At 36.6% G+C, this 15,568-nt stretch overlaps 1 protein-coding gene across 2 annotated transcripts in view; it reads right to left on the minus strand.

The window, feature by feature from the left end:
- BRWD1 (bromodomain and WD repeat domain containing 1) overlaps positions 1-12,732 on the minus strand; it is a 76,834-nt gene extending 64,102 nt beyond the window's left edge. For both annotated transcript variants that reach the window (XM_034403794.3, XM_034403711.3), the window contains exons 1-8: positions 12,306-12,732; positions 12,014-12,072; positions 11,872-11,901; positions 11,640-11,699; positions 9,476-9,626; positions 4,276-4,374; positions 3,246-3,406; positions 676-897 (exon numbers count right to left, since the gene is read on the minus strand). In XM_034403794.3, the coding sequence (XP_034259685.2) occupies positions 676-897; positions 3,246-3,406; positions 4,276-4,374; positions 9,476-9,626; positions 11,640-11,699; positions 11,872-11,901; positions 12,014-12,072; positions 12,306-12,459 (936 nt within the window). In that variant the 5' untranslated portion in view covers positions 12,460-12,732. The remainder of the gene's footprint in view (positions 1-675; positions 898-3,245; positions 3,407-4,275; positions 4,375-9,475; positions 9,627-11,639; positions 11,700-11,871; positions 11,902-12,013; positions 12,073-12,305) is intronic.
- Positions 12,733-15,568: the final 2,836 nt, after the last annotated feature.

Raw genomic sequence — 15,568 nt, forward strand, 5'->3', positions numbered from 1 at the left:
GCTTAATTTCTAATGATACAATGATTTTTATCAACCTAGCTGGGGACTAGGAAATTTTGGTTTCCTTCTTATCCTATGAAGACTCTCAAAATCTATTTAGAGAATTGAATATTCTAGAGCATATCTGAGGTATCACAATAGAGGTGAATAGAATAGAATTTTATCACCAGCATTTTCAATAAGCAGATTTTTATTCAAAGAATAATGTAAAAAAGTAATGTTCAGGACAAAATCAGCCAATTCAGATGTTCCAAACTGGGCAGCAAATATACCTAATACTCCTCCTCCTATTTTCTCCCCAACAACCATCTTGTGAGGTGAATTGGGCTGAGTGAGTGACTGGACATGATGACAGTAGAACGTACGGTCTCCTGCTTTCTAACCTGATACTTTAACCCTTAGACCAAATTTTCTGTCTTATTTTAATGGATTTGGTGGTCTATAAATATTTTAGAAATTTGCAAATACTATTATCTCAATCAAATTAAACACGCAACAAGGAATCATGTCATTTTCAGAGACATCATTAATTATACAACTGCAACTTTCTGATCATTACAAATTTAGAAACACACGAAATAAAGATCCCAAAATGTACTATGTTATAAAAAGCAATTTTAAAAATAGTTTGTCAACATGCATTAACAAGCATATATAAATAAATGAAGAATTTACTTGCAAAGATGTAATTGATCCTGTGTGACCTTGCAAAACAGCAATTGGGGCACATGTTCTAAGACACCAAACTCTGATAATTTTATCACAACTACCAGCTGCAATCATTGTGTTCTCAAAGTTCACAGCCATATCAGAGATCTCTGCTGAATGGCCTCTTAGGGTAGCTAATAACCGACCATTATGCGTGCACCAAATTTTTACCAAGCAGTCATCTGATCCCTGAATAAAAACAAAAGTTAATTAGCATCTAATCAACACTTAAATTTACATGTGTCACAGGAGTATATATAGATTTATTCTCAAATGCAGTTTAATATAACAATTTGTAATATTCTACATCTAAGACTCTTCTGAAATAACACATCTGAGTTCTCAAATGCAGTTTAATATAACAATTTGTAATATTTACATCTAAGACTGTTTTGAAACAAGAGAGCACATCTGAGTAATAGATAAAATGAACACCTACTGATTTGGCCCACACACTGTGCTAAGCCATACTGTGTTCTCTTCAAGTTCAGGATGTTTGTGAATACATCACTGTGGTTTGTACATCAGTGTTTATAATTTAGCTTTATTTAAATGGTGGTATAGATTTTTCATGATATAGCTCAAAATATAAACTGAACTAACAGTCTGTAATAGTCTACCTGATTACAATTTAGGTTTAATCGGATCATATACCAAATAAATAGACAAAAAGGGTAACTAATGGATCAATATATTGCCATTAAGTGATATCTATCTCCAAGACCACCTGCTGCTACCGATGACCTCCCATCGACCCGTGCGCTCCCACAGAGAGGGCCTCCTCAGGGTGCCATCAGCCAAACAATGTAGGCTGGTGGCCCCCAGGGGGAGGGCCTTCTCTGTGGGGGCTCCCACCCTCTGGAATCAGTTGCCCCCGGAGATAAGAAGAATCCATGACCTCAATGCCTTCCGTCGTTCCCTGAAAACCTACCTTTTTCAGCAAGCCGGGTTGGCTTAAGAAGAAATTTTTAAATTCTTTTAATTAGTCTGTGATTCTTAACTTCGGGCCAAAATTTATAGATATTTTTAAATGTTTTAATATTTGTATTCTATGTTTTTTATCTTGGCTGTACACCGCCCTGAGTCCTCAGGGAGAAGGGCGGTATATAAATTGGAAATTAAATTAAATTAAAATTAAAATTAATTTAGCAAGGCTAATGTATTCCCTGACAATATATTTTTAAAATTTTTACAATTATTCTCAGTGCTATTGTTTCCTTAGCTCTACCTTATTTTGATTTCTTAGAGAATGTTAATATAAAAGCAAAAGCATTTCTTAACAGAAGAGAAACTTACAACAATAGAATGTTCTATTCACAGCTACTTCTATTTTACTGCCATACAAATTAATTATCAGTTTCATAATGAGCTATAAAATAAATGCAACAAAGTATGTTTTAAATAGGACTTGGTGAAATTAACAATCATGTTTTGAATCCTATGACTCTCAAGCAGCTTAGGTTTGAGAATGGACATACAGAACCTGGCTTCTTGTACCAGGTACAGTATATGCAGTAAAACTTCCCTTTAATAGATCATTTCAGGAAAAGGTGTCCAATAAAGCCGAATGTTTTTTAAATCTGAAATTGCATTGATGTAATTAATAAAATTACAAAATTGATGTTTTTGTAATTTGTATTAATGAAATTACAGAAATATGCAATTGACATAAATGCATTATTAAACGAATTACATTCATTAATGTAAATTGCATCATTTGTCTGGACAGACTTCAAAAATCAATGGAAATTGTTTTTTGAACTACTATTTCAGAAATGAAGCCTACATTGAAATTTGGTCCATAGTGCCCGAAGTTAGTTAAACAGGAACACATTTAAATCAAGATTTCGTGATATTAATGAAAATGAGTGACTTTACTCTAAAAGGATTTGACAGATCTGGATTTCAGTCAAGATGATTATGGAAGCTTTCCTCCTATCCCAGTATCCACCAGTACAAATTCTGATATCTGACATATTTCCTGTTTCACTGAAATCTTCTAGTCTTTAACATATTTGTTTAAATCACATTTAAATTAAACCAGGAAATTTATATTTCCCCATAATCTGTATTAAATACAAAATCCCATCTAGGCCAGAATTTCAATAACAACAATTACTTAATATGAATTGCTAAAGTTTATGTTTCTCCATTTTCTATTATATTTCAAACATACAATTTTAACAATAAACTTATCTCCACCTGTTTCCAATTAACTCTGCTCATCCTATGAGGTCCAATAGGGTGAATATTCTCTAGGCTCCCTCTATGAAACAATGCTATCTAATGGGATCCAGGAGAAAATCAAAATCCCCATGATTTGGATGATATTGACTATGCTGGCTTTTCAGAAGGCATTAAAGACCCAGCTTTTTCACCAATTATAGGATCCAGATATTGGGTGAGCTCATTTTGCTCTATGCACATATGTTTTTGATTGCTTTTAATAATTATTTTATTGTTATTTGTTAGTCACCCAGAACTCCATATCTATCAGGCAAATCATATACTTCTATCAAATAAATAAATAAACTCACAGTGAATATCCTATGTCCAGTCCTATCAAATGCTACACAATAGACTGCAGAAAGATGACCAAGAATCCGTCTATGCATCTTTATATGTTGGTACATATTTTCTGGGAATGAACAACTGTATCGTGTACATCCAGTCAACTGTTTTGCATAATTTAATTCCACTAAAACAGGAAAAAATGTTAAGATTATGCATTTTTTTAAGAAAAGAGAAAGGATAATCATTCAGATTATGTTATATTTAGGATTTCTGATCAATGGTTATTTCTGCTGCAATAACTAATATGGAAAAAATGAAGTTCCCTTATAACAGGTTACATCTTCATCTATCTAGCTTGAAACTGTTTATTCTGAGGGACATTTGTCATTTTTATTTGAACTGTATATAAACAGATCTCCTGCATACAAAGCACATGCATAGCCATTGAGCAATAGCCTTATTTCAAAAAGCTCCTTAGCAAGCAATCAAGCCAAAGCAATTATAAGTTAGTTCTTTAATTTGACAAAGGGAATTCTTGAAAGTTTGGCAGCTACTTTCTCTCCTTCCTAGATAGCTATAATAACTCTAAGTTTAAAATTGTGTTTGTTTTAAAGGAGGGGGATTAATTAAATACAAAATTTTGTAGATGCTGGGTTCAGGTTTCAGAGGAAGGAGTAACAGAGAAGTTAACAGATAAGGTGAAAGTACACTGGTTCCCCCCAAATAAGACATCCCCTGATAATAAGCCCAATCAGGCTTTTGAGTGCATGGCAATAAGGCCAAGCGCTTATTTCAGGGTTCAAAAAAATATAAGACAGGGTCTTAATTTCGGGAAAACATGGAACAAAACATGCAGCTTTTTGTACGTTTTTCCAGCAATTTTTAATTTAAGATTATTCATATCAGGTGTACCTCTAATATTTTGATATCTAATTATTGTAATTGCATTATTTTACATTTATCTTACTTTTCAGCAAGATAACATACATTTTTAGCAGAAGTAAAAAAAAAAACCGTGAGCATAGAATATTAATAGAAAAAACATTCACTTACCTAGACTTGGTTTTCTGCTACAGTTAATAGGTATTTCAGGTGGTCTTCCTCTATGGAGGGCAGCAATACCTGAGCCTTTCCAATTTGTATATTTGCAATCTGCAAAAGTGTATTTTAGTTGTATACAAAGTAACATTAGGATTCTAGTTAAATCAGAACATTAAAAATATCCTGAAAAAGGGAAATGTCAAACATTTATATTATCCTGTTAAGAAAACTGTCCAAGTGCAATCACCAAAGTGATAAGCTCATTTCAAAAATGTCTTCAGAGCTTTGCAGTAATATACCTTTTCACATATAAAATATTCTATATGTCATATGAGATTTTTGTGAATTTAAAAATGGGTGTAACGTAGACTAAATTTAAAATGTATTTCAAATTCAATTTTCTTTAAAAATAATACACAATACTTTCACATTGAATTAACAACCTTTATTGGTGACTAAAAGACTGCTAAGCTCATGGGGAAAATATTTTATGGTAATCATTATGATTGTGCTTAATAAATTTGTCAAGATATTATATAAGACTACAGATATTTACAAGATTTAACTCAATTCCAAGATTTAACTCAATCCTGTTTAGTAGCAAGATCCACTGGAGTAATCTTATGTCTTTTAATTGTCTATCTCAATTTTTAAATCATATTTATCCTGTTACATATTAGCATTTTCCATTGTGTGAAAACAACTCTGTCAGTCCTTAACTGCATCTAAGGAGACAGGCATGCATGTGAAAATGAACTGAAAGAAAATTATGTTTCTGCGTAAAAGAGGCTGAGGAAAGACAGGATGTTTGTAATAGGAATAGCAGCAATAATGGAAAGAAACACTCTTATAAAAACCATCAAAGTTTTGTTTAGCTGTAAGTTAGCTTGGCTATTGAGAGAGACTGGCCAAGCCAGCGGGAGGAATCGAAAGGGAAATTAATCTGGAATCCCTATGTGGGCACAAGTGGGCAAAGTCATGAACGCTATTGAACCTTATCTACTCTTTGCACCTTGGTGCAAACTGTCAATCTGAAAATATTTCTGTATATTAGGCTTGAACAATAAAACAGCTAATCGAACTCTTCACCTGTAGATCTGGTTCTTTGCATCTGACATTAATCTTCTCAGACACATCAACTTTTCTCCTAGAAAGCAACAACTGGATGGCAACTGATGCCCAAGTGAGAGCAGCAGCAAACGAAGGAATGAATGCTGTGCTATGGCGACAGGATAGAATAGAGAATGAAGTATACAATTTGAGAGCAATAGTACTTCAGCTAGTGCAACAGGTGCAAAATCTGGTATAGCCAGCAACTCCGGTTGCTCTGACTCCACAATATGTTGTTGAGTGGCGGAACTTTCAACTGACTCTCAAGGGTATTCTTCATCTTGAATCTGTTAAAGAGTGTCAGCACCTCCCAATCATCAAAAAAGAATGACCCAATTATGGATAATTATCAGAACTTCATGGACAACTTCAGAGATCATTTTGGAGATCCAATAAGAGTGATAGCTACCGTCCAGATCCACCAGCTTAAACAGAGTAACAGAAAGGTCAGGTTGTATGTAGTTGAATTCAAATTAAATCCACAGATCTGGAGTATAACTAAGTAGTCCTAACTGCTCAGTATAGACAAAGGTTAAACGCTAAAATCAACACCAAGCTGATAAGACAAGGCGTTCCTTAGAATTTAGACCAGGTTACCAGCTTTGAGTGATCATTAATGCAGGCCTGGGAGAAATTTAATGCCTAGAAGAAATTCAGAGAGAACTGAACTCAAAATCTTACTATTCAGCCTTCTCCCCACTCATGCTGGCAGGGTCTGAGTTGGGGGAGGAGGAACCCACGCAAGTAAAGGTGGCAAAGAGAACAGCAGTTGAAGAAAGGCAGAGGTGTGTAGACCTAGCACTCTGCTTTTATTTCAGAGAATCTGGACATATGGTAAGAATCTGCCCAACCAAAGGCCCTCGAAGAGAAGAAAGATCATCCAGCCAGGGTATGGGAGAACATTGAATTGACCTGAGTGCAGAGTCCAGGCCTGGGAAATGACAACATATGAGTGTCAATCACTAAACAGGCTTGATTCCATCTGAATCAAGGTATGTTGCTGAAAAATTATGTTACTTTGACTGTTACTGTTACCCCATGGGCAAGAAGAAATGCAATTTTATAGATTTAGGAATAACTGAAGCTAACAATAGCAAAACATGCAGAAGAATTGCCCCTTAATGTCATGCACCACCTTCACATCCCAACTGCATTAGGATCAGTGTAGCTGAAGTCTGACAATAGGGAGAAAGGAGACTAGGAGACAGGAATCCTGTCTTTTCCCACTCCAGCTTGCCAGTTCCATCATGTGCAAGCAACTTCCCTTTTACCATAGACAAAAGAAAATTCCAAGGACGAAGAGGCAAAGTTATCAACTAAGTACACAGGCTTTGTTAGATTTTTGGGGAAGAGGAGCCATCAGTCCTTTCCCCACATAGAGACAGTGATTGTGCAACTGATTTGGTCCCGGGGCTAAAATCTCTGCTAAGAGACAACATCCCATGTCAGAAAAAGATTTCTCAATGTTGAAACAGTATTTGGATTCTAATCTGCAAAAAAGATTTTATTAGACTTCAGAATTGCCAACTTTGGCACCTACACTCTTTGTCCCATAGAAATAAGACCCACATTCTCCATAACCAATGAGGTTTTAATTAGCACCATGCATGGTTACAAAGCCCTTAATGCAATTATAATATCATTACCACTCATATCGGACTTAAATGAAAAGTGTGTGCATACTAGACCTCCAAAATACGTATGAACCATTTTTTCCGGATAAAATTGACATTTTTATAGTAATTTATATGGCTGATCTCCTAATCTATTCAGAAGATAAGAAACTGTATGACCACCATGTGTGTGAAGTCTTAAGAAGACTGAGGGAAAAGCACCTCTTTGCTAAATTAAAGTAGTATGTGTTTGACTTGCAACAGTTAGATTTCCTCAGTTACCACATTTTTACATATGGAATCCAAATGGATCCCCAGAAAGTGTACGAAGTGTTCTCATGTCAGGCTCCACATAACACAAATACTGTAGAGTTTTGTAGGCTTTGCGAACTTTTACAGAAAGTTTATTTCTAAAAACGAGAGTGTAATTTGCTTGGGTGAGTAGACAGAAGACAGTGTTTGAAGAGTTAGAACAGTTATTTGCACAACAGCAGCTTGAACAATCTAAACAGTCTTACAAGAAGGCTGCAGACGCTCATCAGCATGAAGGGCTGCCAACTGCTGAAGGTACCAAATTCCTGATTTCTATTAGAAACTTGATGCAAAGTTCACAGGGTCCTTTCAGGTCCTTCAGCAATTAATCCTTTAGCCTTTCCTTTGCAATTACTACCGTCTATGAAAGTCCACCCAGTTTTTCACCGTTCATTGCTAGTCAAAGGCCCTCTTAGCCCTATACACTCTCAGCACAGATTGCCTCCACCAGTGATTGTGCATGCTGAGGAAGAATATGAAGTCGAAGAAATTTTGGACTCCAGTCTAGACAAAGAGACAAAGGCATCATTTGATCCATTGGAAGGACTACCTAGAATCTGAACATTCCAAGAAAATGCCAGATATGGACATACTTGTGACTTGGTGTGACAATTCCATCAGCATTTCCCAGAAAAGCCACAGCCTTCCAAACTCCCTTCTACTCTGCATTGGAACCACCCAAGGAATCTGTAAATGAAGAGGTTAACCAAACACAGTGGACACCTCTGGGGAGGGGGGCAGGGAGAGACATAGTAGTTGATGAGACCTTCCACTTCCCAAGGGAGAAATACATAAAAGAGCAAAAGTGTTAGTCAATGAAGGAGGTCATTGGTGTACGCTAGACATTTCTGCTGTTCTCCTTGGGCTACATAGACTGAACACATTACAGATAGTCCTCAACTTACAACAGTTCATTTAGTGACGGTTCAAAGTTACCACAGCACTGAAAAAGTGACATGACCATTTTTCACACTTATGACCATTGCAGCATCCCCATGGTCATGTGATTTACATTTGGATGCCTGACAACTGTCTGACATTTATGATAGTTGCAGTGTCCCAGAGTCTTTAGCCCCTTTTGCGACCTTCTAACAAGCAAATTCAATGAGGAAACCAGATTCACTTAATAACCATGTTACTAATTTAAGAATGTAGTGATTCACTTAACAAATGAAGTGTCATAAAATGGGGCAAAATTCACTTAGAAATTTCTCACTTAGCAACATAAATTTTGGGCTCAATTATGGTTGTATTTATTTTATTTATTTTATTATATTTTATTAAATTTTTATACCGCCCTTCTCCTGCTGGACTCAGGGCGGTGAACAGCCAAGAATAAAAACATTTCATACAAAATTTAAAATTTTTAAAAGAATTAAACAAATTTTGGCCCAATAAATTTAAAACACCCCAACTAAAATCAATTTACAGTTAAAAATATCTAAAGATATCTAAGGGGGGATTCACTTCACTTGTAAGTTGAGGACTACCAATACAGCCAAGGACTAAGAGGTAACAAGGAAGATTAAAAGACAGATGGATAGAGAGGCTAGTAGAAAATACCACAGCATTTGGAAAGATAACCAGATATCAGCAAGGACAGGTGCTATAGTTCCAAGAAGCTCTGAAAAAAAAAAGTTATTGTACCCTGTGCTCAATCTTGTCTCTAAGCTAAAACAAGCCAAGAAGTTAACCTCTAAAGGCGCAAGATTGTTCAAGTTGGGATAAGGAACATCCGTATGAATCGGCAAGGGAGAGAGAGAAGCAGTTAAGAAACTGAAAAACCTCTACATCTTTACAGTTTGTTAAGCTAAGGCTATACATATTAAAAATAAGTATATAAGTATTATTAAATAAATTTTATTTAAATGAACACAAATTATTTTTCTAAAAAGCACTGTAACAAGTAATTATCACAACAATTTAGGGAACTCTGGCTATATGGTCTCTATCATTTTTTTCTATGCTTCAACACTATGAAATGTCACAGAACAATATAAAGAAATGTATGTAATGTATCTTCAAAAGAACTGAATATGTTCAAGCAGTTTTCATTAAATGGGTAAGGACATTCATCCTAATTTGGAAAACTAAGATGTGCACTTTTGCATATACCAAGCTCAGACATATTTGATTAAAATTAAATGAAGTATGCAATATACAAAATTTGAATATACCTTTTGCTGTTCGTAGCAGGGACTGTTTCCCAGCACCCAACAATGAATTCACTCTTGGAATGCTGGGTGGAATCTCCTTATCCAGTATAGGACAGATTCGCTTGCAAATTTGTAACAAATGGTCTGGAGCCACGTGTTTGTTAGATAATACCTAACATGCAAAATAAAATTACAATTTAAAGTTAATATTACGTAAAATGTTTACATAATCTAAACATTTTAGATTTATTATTTATCCCTTCCTTATTGGAAATACTTGATATCACATAATTTAGCCTTTTTAAAAAGCACCTTCATTTTACTATTTACATTATTTCACCCGCTCCCCAAAAGATACTTTAGTTTGCCTATAATTAAACAAAATAATAACTTCAAATTAATTATACAGTTAGTTGCCTTCTATCAGAAATATTCAGAATACATAATAGGAACCTAATACCAGAAGCCAACAGTCGCTGTTTTTCACTATCATATCTTCATAAAATCAAGACCAATCATACATCCCCATAAGGTAAAAGGTAAAGGTTCCCCTTGCACAATGTGCTAGTTGTTCCCGACTCTAGAGGGCGGTGCTCATCTCCGTTTAAAAGCCGAAGAGCCAGCGCTGTCCGAAGATTTGTCCGTGGTCAAGTGGCCAGGATGACTAAACGCTAAAGGGGCATGGAACGCTGTTACCTTCCCATCAAAGGTGGTCCCTATTTTTCTACTTGCATTTTTTATGTGCTTTCGAACTGCTAGGTTGGCAGAAGCTGGGACAAGTAATGGGAGCTCACCCCATTAGGCAGCACTAGGGATTTGAACCGCTGAACTGCCGACCTTTCAGCACCCCTATATTATACACCTCTATAATTTGCCCTAAATCTGAACATCCCAGAGGATACCTCTTTAAAACTTTTTTTTTTTGCTGTGGCAACCTATCTATCGCTTCCTTTAATACCTTTCTGACCAAATCTATTTTATTTTTAAAAACTTTTAAATTTAGTAATTTTTACTTCATATGAATATATTTTCTGATCTGGTACGACTATCTGAGTTGCTGCAATAAAGCACCTTTAAAAGTGCACCTTATTTTGCTTTTCATATTAACATGAAAGTTAAATACATTGATCTGATTTTGAAACAATTGTAAAACACCTAGTCTCCAGAGAATCATTTGTTATAAAACAAACCAACTACTGAATTTATTATTCCTGAAACTTTCATCTACTATAATAATATCAGAGAGATACAAGAAGAAAATTCAGGATTAAGAAGCTACTACATTAATGTAGAACAATTATTTATTTCTGAAGATAAATGCATGTAACCAAATGAGCAATCTCACTAATGTCAGATTCACATTTCTAATTATAAATTACTAAAACCTGGCAGTTCAATTTTATGTACTGTATTTTTCTTTGGAAATCCTATAACAAAAAAATCTTTAAATTCTAATATTTTTAAAGTTTCACAATTTTAAAAAATCTCATAACTTTAAGAAATAAATGAATAAATAATAAATAATAATTCATTAATGGCATTTGCTTTAAAAACATGGATTTCCTAAGAGAACATACTGTACAGAATATTTAAACTGTGTATCATTTGGAGGAAAGAAATGGAGAGACAGAAAATGATAATGATCTTAGGCTCCAATCAACTCACTAAGAATCCTTTTCTCCCTGAAAGCCCTGAAATCAGTGCAGAAATATTCACCAAGACTACTAAGCAGCATTCTTAAAGCAAAGGAACTTTGAAGATAAACTTCTTCAGTACAAACAAAATACAGAATGATCCAGGTTACGAGTGAAAATAAATATATCTTCAAAATAAATATATCTTCAGAGAAATTTAAGTTAACCAGAAACAATAATCTCTCTTAAACTAAAATTATTTAAGAAATTTCTGAACAAATCAGGAAAAAAGTCTCTCTTCATATTTTTCATTTTGAAAGACAGGGAGGCAAAAACAAGGTTGATGTTTTTTCACAACTCATCCTCTGTGTGACACAGTCTCACAAACCCCACCTCCTTTGTGATGACAACAGCAGTTTGCAGTCCCATTTATGGTTTTTGTTGTCTGGCAAAATAATTAATACATCACACTAAGTAGGATGATTAATAGAGTAATGATTATCTTAATAAATGCATTTTTATAGTTCATTTCTAAACTAACTAAATCTCACCAGGTCTTCATAACGTCTGTAATGCTCTTTTCCTTCCCAATCCAATCGTTTAGGAAGCAACTAAAGTTCAAGAGGAAAAAAGGGGGACATGAAAAAGATGTTAAGTTAAAGTTACAATGGATGCTTGGACTAATGTCTTGAAAAAGACATGTCTACAAATAAAATCAAGAACTATGAGCAAAATTTGAGTGTCACAAAGGAAACGTAGAATTTTAAAACAAGTCAACCAGACCTGATATTGTTCCAGTTCTCGGACCAGCACCTGTAGGGAAAGGAAGAACCACATCTTTAAAATCAAAAAGCGCGGCTGCTGGCCAAAGCGAGGGGGGCACTCTGAATTTTTACTCGGGGTACGGCGCCGATTCGGAACTCACCTCGGCTGCTTTTCTACAAGGCCCAGCGCCCAAGAAACGAGCTATGAGGAAATACAGTTCTGCGGGGGGGAGAGAGAGAGAGAGAGAGGGAGAGATGAATTCAGAGCTGAGCTCAGTTGGAGGAGGGCGAGAGAGGGGAGGGGGTGGGAGATCCCCTTAGGTGACTGTAATTCATAATCAGGATCACGAGTAAGATGGCGGCGTCGGAGGTGCGGGGAGCTGAGAGGCTGGGCTCGTCCACCTCGCACATTTTCCCATCCCCTTTCGCGACAGCGCTCACTTTTTGTTTTACCTGATTCAATCAGCGACACAGAAAGACCTCCAGCGGCCAAGGCAGAATTGGAGGCCTTCGACAACTCGGCCATTTCCGTAGCGGCCGCTGTTGCCAGATCGAGATTACGATTCAGCGCTCTGTCTGGCGCGGCGGCCCAGGCCTGGCTCGACATAAACCTGCTAGCGCTCCCCTCCCCCTCCGTTCTTATGTCTATGTATATCTAAGGAGGGACAGCGATCCGGCGGGCACGCGCGCGCTTTGCTGTGCGCGCCACCCTAGCCGCTGTGTCTCAGATTCATGTCTTCCAGTCCCGCTGCTGCCATTATTGCCGAGAAACCGCACACGACTGTGACGTCAGCTGTCCAAGGAGAGGCGGGGAAGACTGACGGCAGGAGGGAGCTGAGAAAAGTAGTCCATCTTCTGCAACAAATGAAAACGTTGCCTTAGAAAAATACAATCCTACCCGGGATTGATTGGTTTTTCGTTGCTTACAGGGTATAGTGGGACGATCCAGTAGTTGACAAACTGAAAATTGTGGCGTGTGGCCTAAACGCGGAAGGAGATGCGATTAATTGCACCACGGTGAACCACTTCAAAGAGGGAGAGAGCAAAATGTATTGGCGGTGAAATTTATTGTGGCTCGGGGAAGGAGAGAGTAGTATTAAAACGCATTTAAACGTTTTTAAATACAGATCGAAAACATTTGGAGACAACTTTGCTACGTGGCGCTTTATTTCCAGCGATGCAGGAACTGCTTTGACGGAACATTAACGGTCAACTAAAGATCGCTGTCAAAAGTGCGACGCTTATTCAAGTCTCATTTCTAATAAACTGGTTTATACCAAAATTACTTCCATCGCATATTTCAACAATATAATCCCAAGAAAACTTGCTACATTACAGCCTACAGTTACGCGAAAGTGTGAGAACTTTTTTAGAGATTTTTTTTTTCAAAATAGAAATTATATACTGAGTGCAACTTGTTACTATTACAATAATCCTTTTACGGTTGATTGTAAGAAATGGCCATTTAATGGTTAACTTTAAACTGTCTCATATGAAGATTTTTTTTCCAGCTGAAAATAGTGCTCGAAAATTATTTGAAACTATTCAGTCTGATTTTACTTAGGACATATTCTCAAACAGAATTGTTTCACAACATATAGACAGATTTAACCATAGTTTCAATTGGGAAAATGACAATCCTTAACCAGCCAAGTCCAAAAAATGCCAGGGAATTTCTAGAAGCCTTGTATTCTGACAAATTAGACACAGACATTAACATCTATAGACTTTGCAAAAAAACAGTCAACAAGCCCAAAAGGGAACAAAAAGACCCAAGCACCTTTCCACCAGCAATTAGCACCCAGATCAGCATAAATTAACTCCCAAAGTTATCAATGGACCAACAATCAAATAAACAATACCCCAATCAAGAAACTGCCAGAGAGCCAACAGTAAATAGTCCAATCAAACAATCTCTAAATCCACCCCAACCAACACAGGACAAGCCACCAGAATATAAACTGACAGCAAACTACAATCCTTATTAGCACTGATGATTGTAGCAAATTACAATCCTTACTAGTACTAGTTTGGGTAATGAAATATCTGCAAGAAAGTAAGCTCAGAGAGCACCCAGGACCCCACAGAATTGTTGCACTATTGCACCCATATATATTCTGTTTTGAATTCAAAACACTTAGAAATCTAAATTCTGCAGAGATGATTTAACAACCACCAAAAGAAAAAGAATGCAGAGCAATAATTGGACAGGATTTTGTTACTGCTAAATATAGTATAGCATCTATACTATAGACGCTATACTATATCATAGATAAGCAAAATCTACCCACATCAGATCAACAGTTTTAGACCATATTTTTTCCCAGAGCTCATAACTCCCTAATCCCGACACCCACAATACTTTTAATTGTTCTAGATTATATAAAAAATAGTAAAGTACACTTTTTAAATCCTGACAGACGCAAAAATATTTTCACTAAGATGTGTCTGACTTTTCATGACCCTAGCACACCAGCCCCCCCCCCTTGTGACAATGATCTTTTCAAGAGTCCTCTCTTATTTAATGGCCAAAGTATTTGAGCATCAGCTTCAGTATCAGTCTTTCCAAAGAATAGTCAGTTGATTTTCTGTAGGATTGACTGATTTGATCTCCTTGCAGTCCAAGGGACTCTCACATTTTCTCCAACACCACAATTCAAAAGCATCAATTCTCTAGTGCTCGGCCTCCCTTACACAGCCATACATTATTACTGAGAAAATACAGCTTTGACTATATGGACCTTTGTAGCAAGGTGATGTCTCTGCTTTTTAATATGCTATCTAGATTTGCAATAGCTTTCCTCCCATGAAGCAAGCATCTTTTAATTTCATGTCTGCAATCACCATCTGCAGTGATCTTGGAGACCAGGTAGTAAAATCTGTCACTGCTTTCATTTCTTTCCTTTCTATTTGCAAGGAAGTGACAGGACTGGATGATCTTAATTTTTTTAAATGTTGAGTTTGAAGCCAAATTTTGAATTCTGCTTTTTCACCCTCAAGAGGCTCTTCAGTTCTTCTTCAAATTCTGCCATTACAGTGGTATCGTCTGGATAGATGAGGTTGTTGGTATTTCTCTGGGCAATCTAAATTCTAGTATGTGATGTTGGAAGAAAAATCCTTCTGGGTTCTGCTCCAAGTGGGGAAAAAGACACTGGAAACATGGAGACTGCTTGGAAAGATGGTTTAATGGTGGACAGGATCACATGGCTTGAGTTCCTGAACAGAAAAGGGACGAGATACAGCGAGTCCCCGGGTTTTATGATTTCTCTGGCTTTGAACTTCCTGGGGCCCCGAAAGAGTATCCTGATTGGTTGTCAGACTCCCAGGGGGTGGGGGTCTTAGCTAGCCTTGCTGGCTGATGTAATCTTCCCAGGTGCCATGTGATGAGTTTCTGTCCTAGATGGGTCCCATTGTGTTAGTTTCTGTTGCTATTGTGTTGCAGATGAGTCCTATTGTCAAAGATTGAGTTTCTTCCTCTGGCCCATTAATCAAGGGGGGGAGGCATGAAGGTGGGAGTTGCTTTGTCTTTAAAACATGGAGAAATGTTTCTCCATTTCTCAACCAGGGAAACATAATATTCTGCCTTTTTAATATTTCCTAAAATATTTCATTCTTCCAGGAAAGGGGTGGGTGCTAACTTCCTACAATCCCTAATTTTTTTTTTCAAAACGTGAATTTTGAAACATGTTCTTGGCAAAAGATTAAAATTGATCAGA

The sequence above is a fragment of the Pantherophis guttatus genome, chromosome 5 (assembly GCF_059756535.1).
Source record: "Pantherophis guttatus breed Tessera chromosome 5, ASM5975653v1, whole genome shotgun sequence".
Classification (NCBI taxonomy): Eukaryota; Metazoa; Chordata; class Lepidosauria; order Squamata; family Colubridae; genus Pantherophis; species Pantherophis guttatus.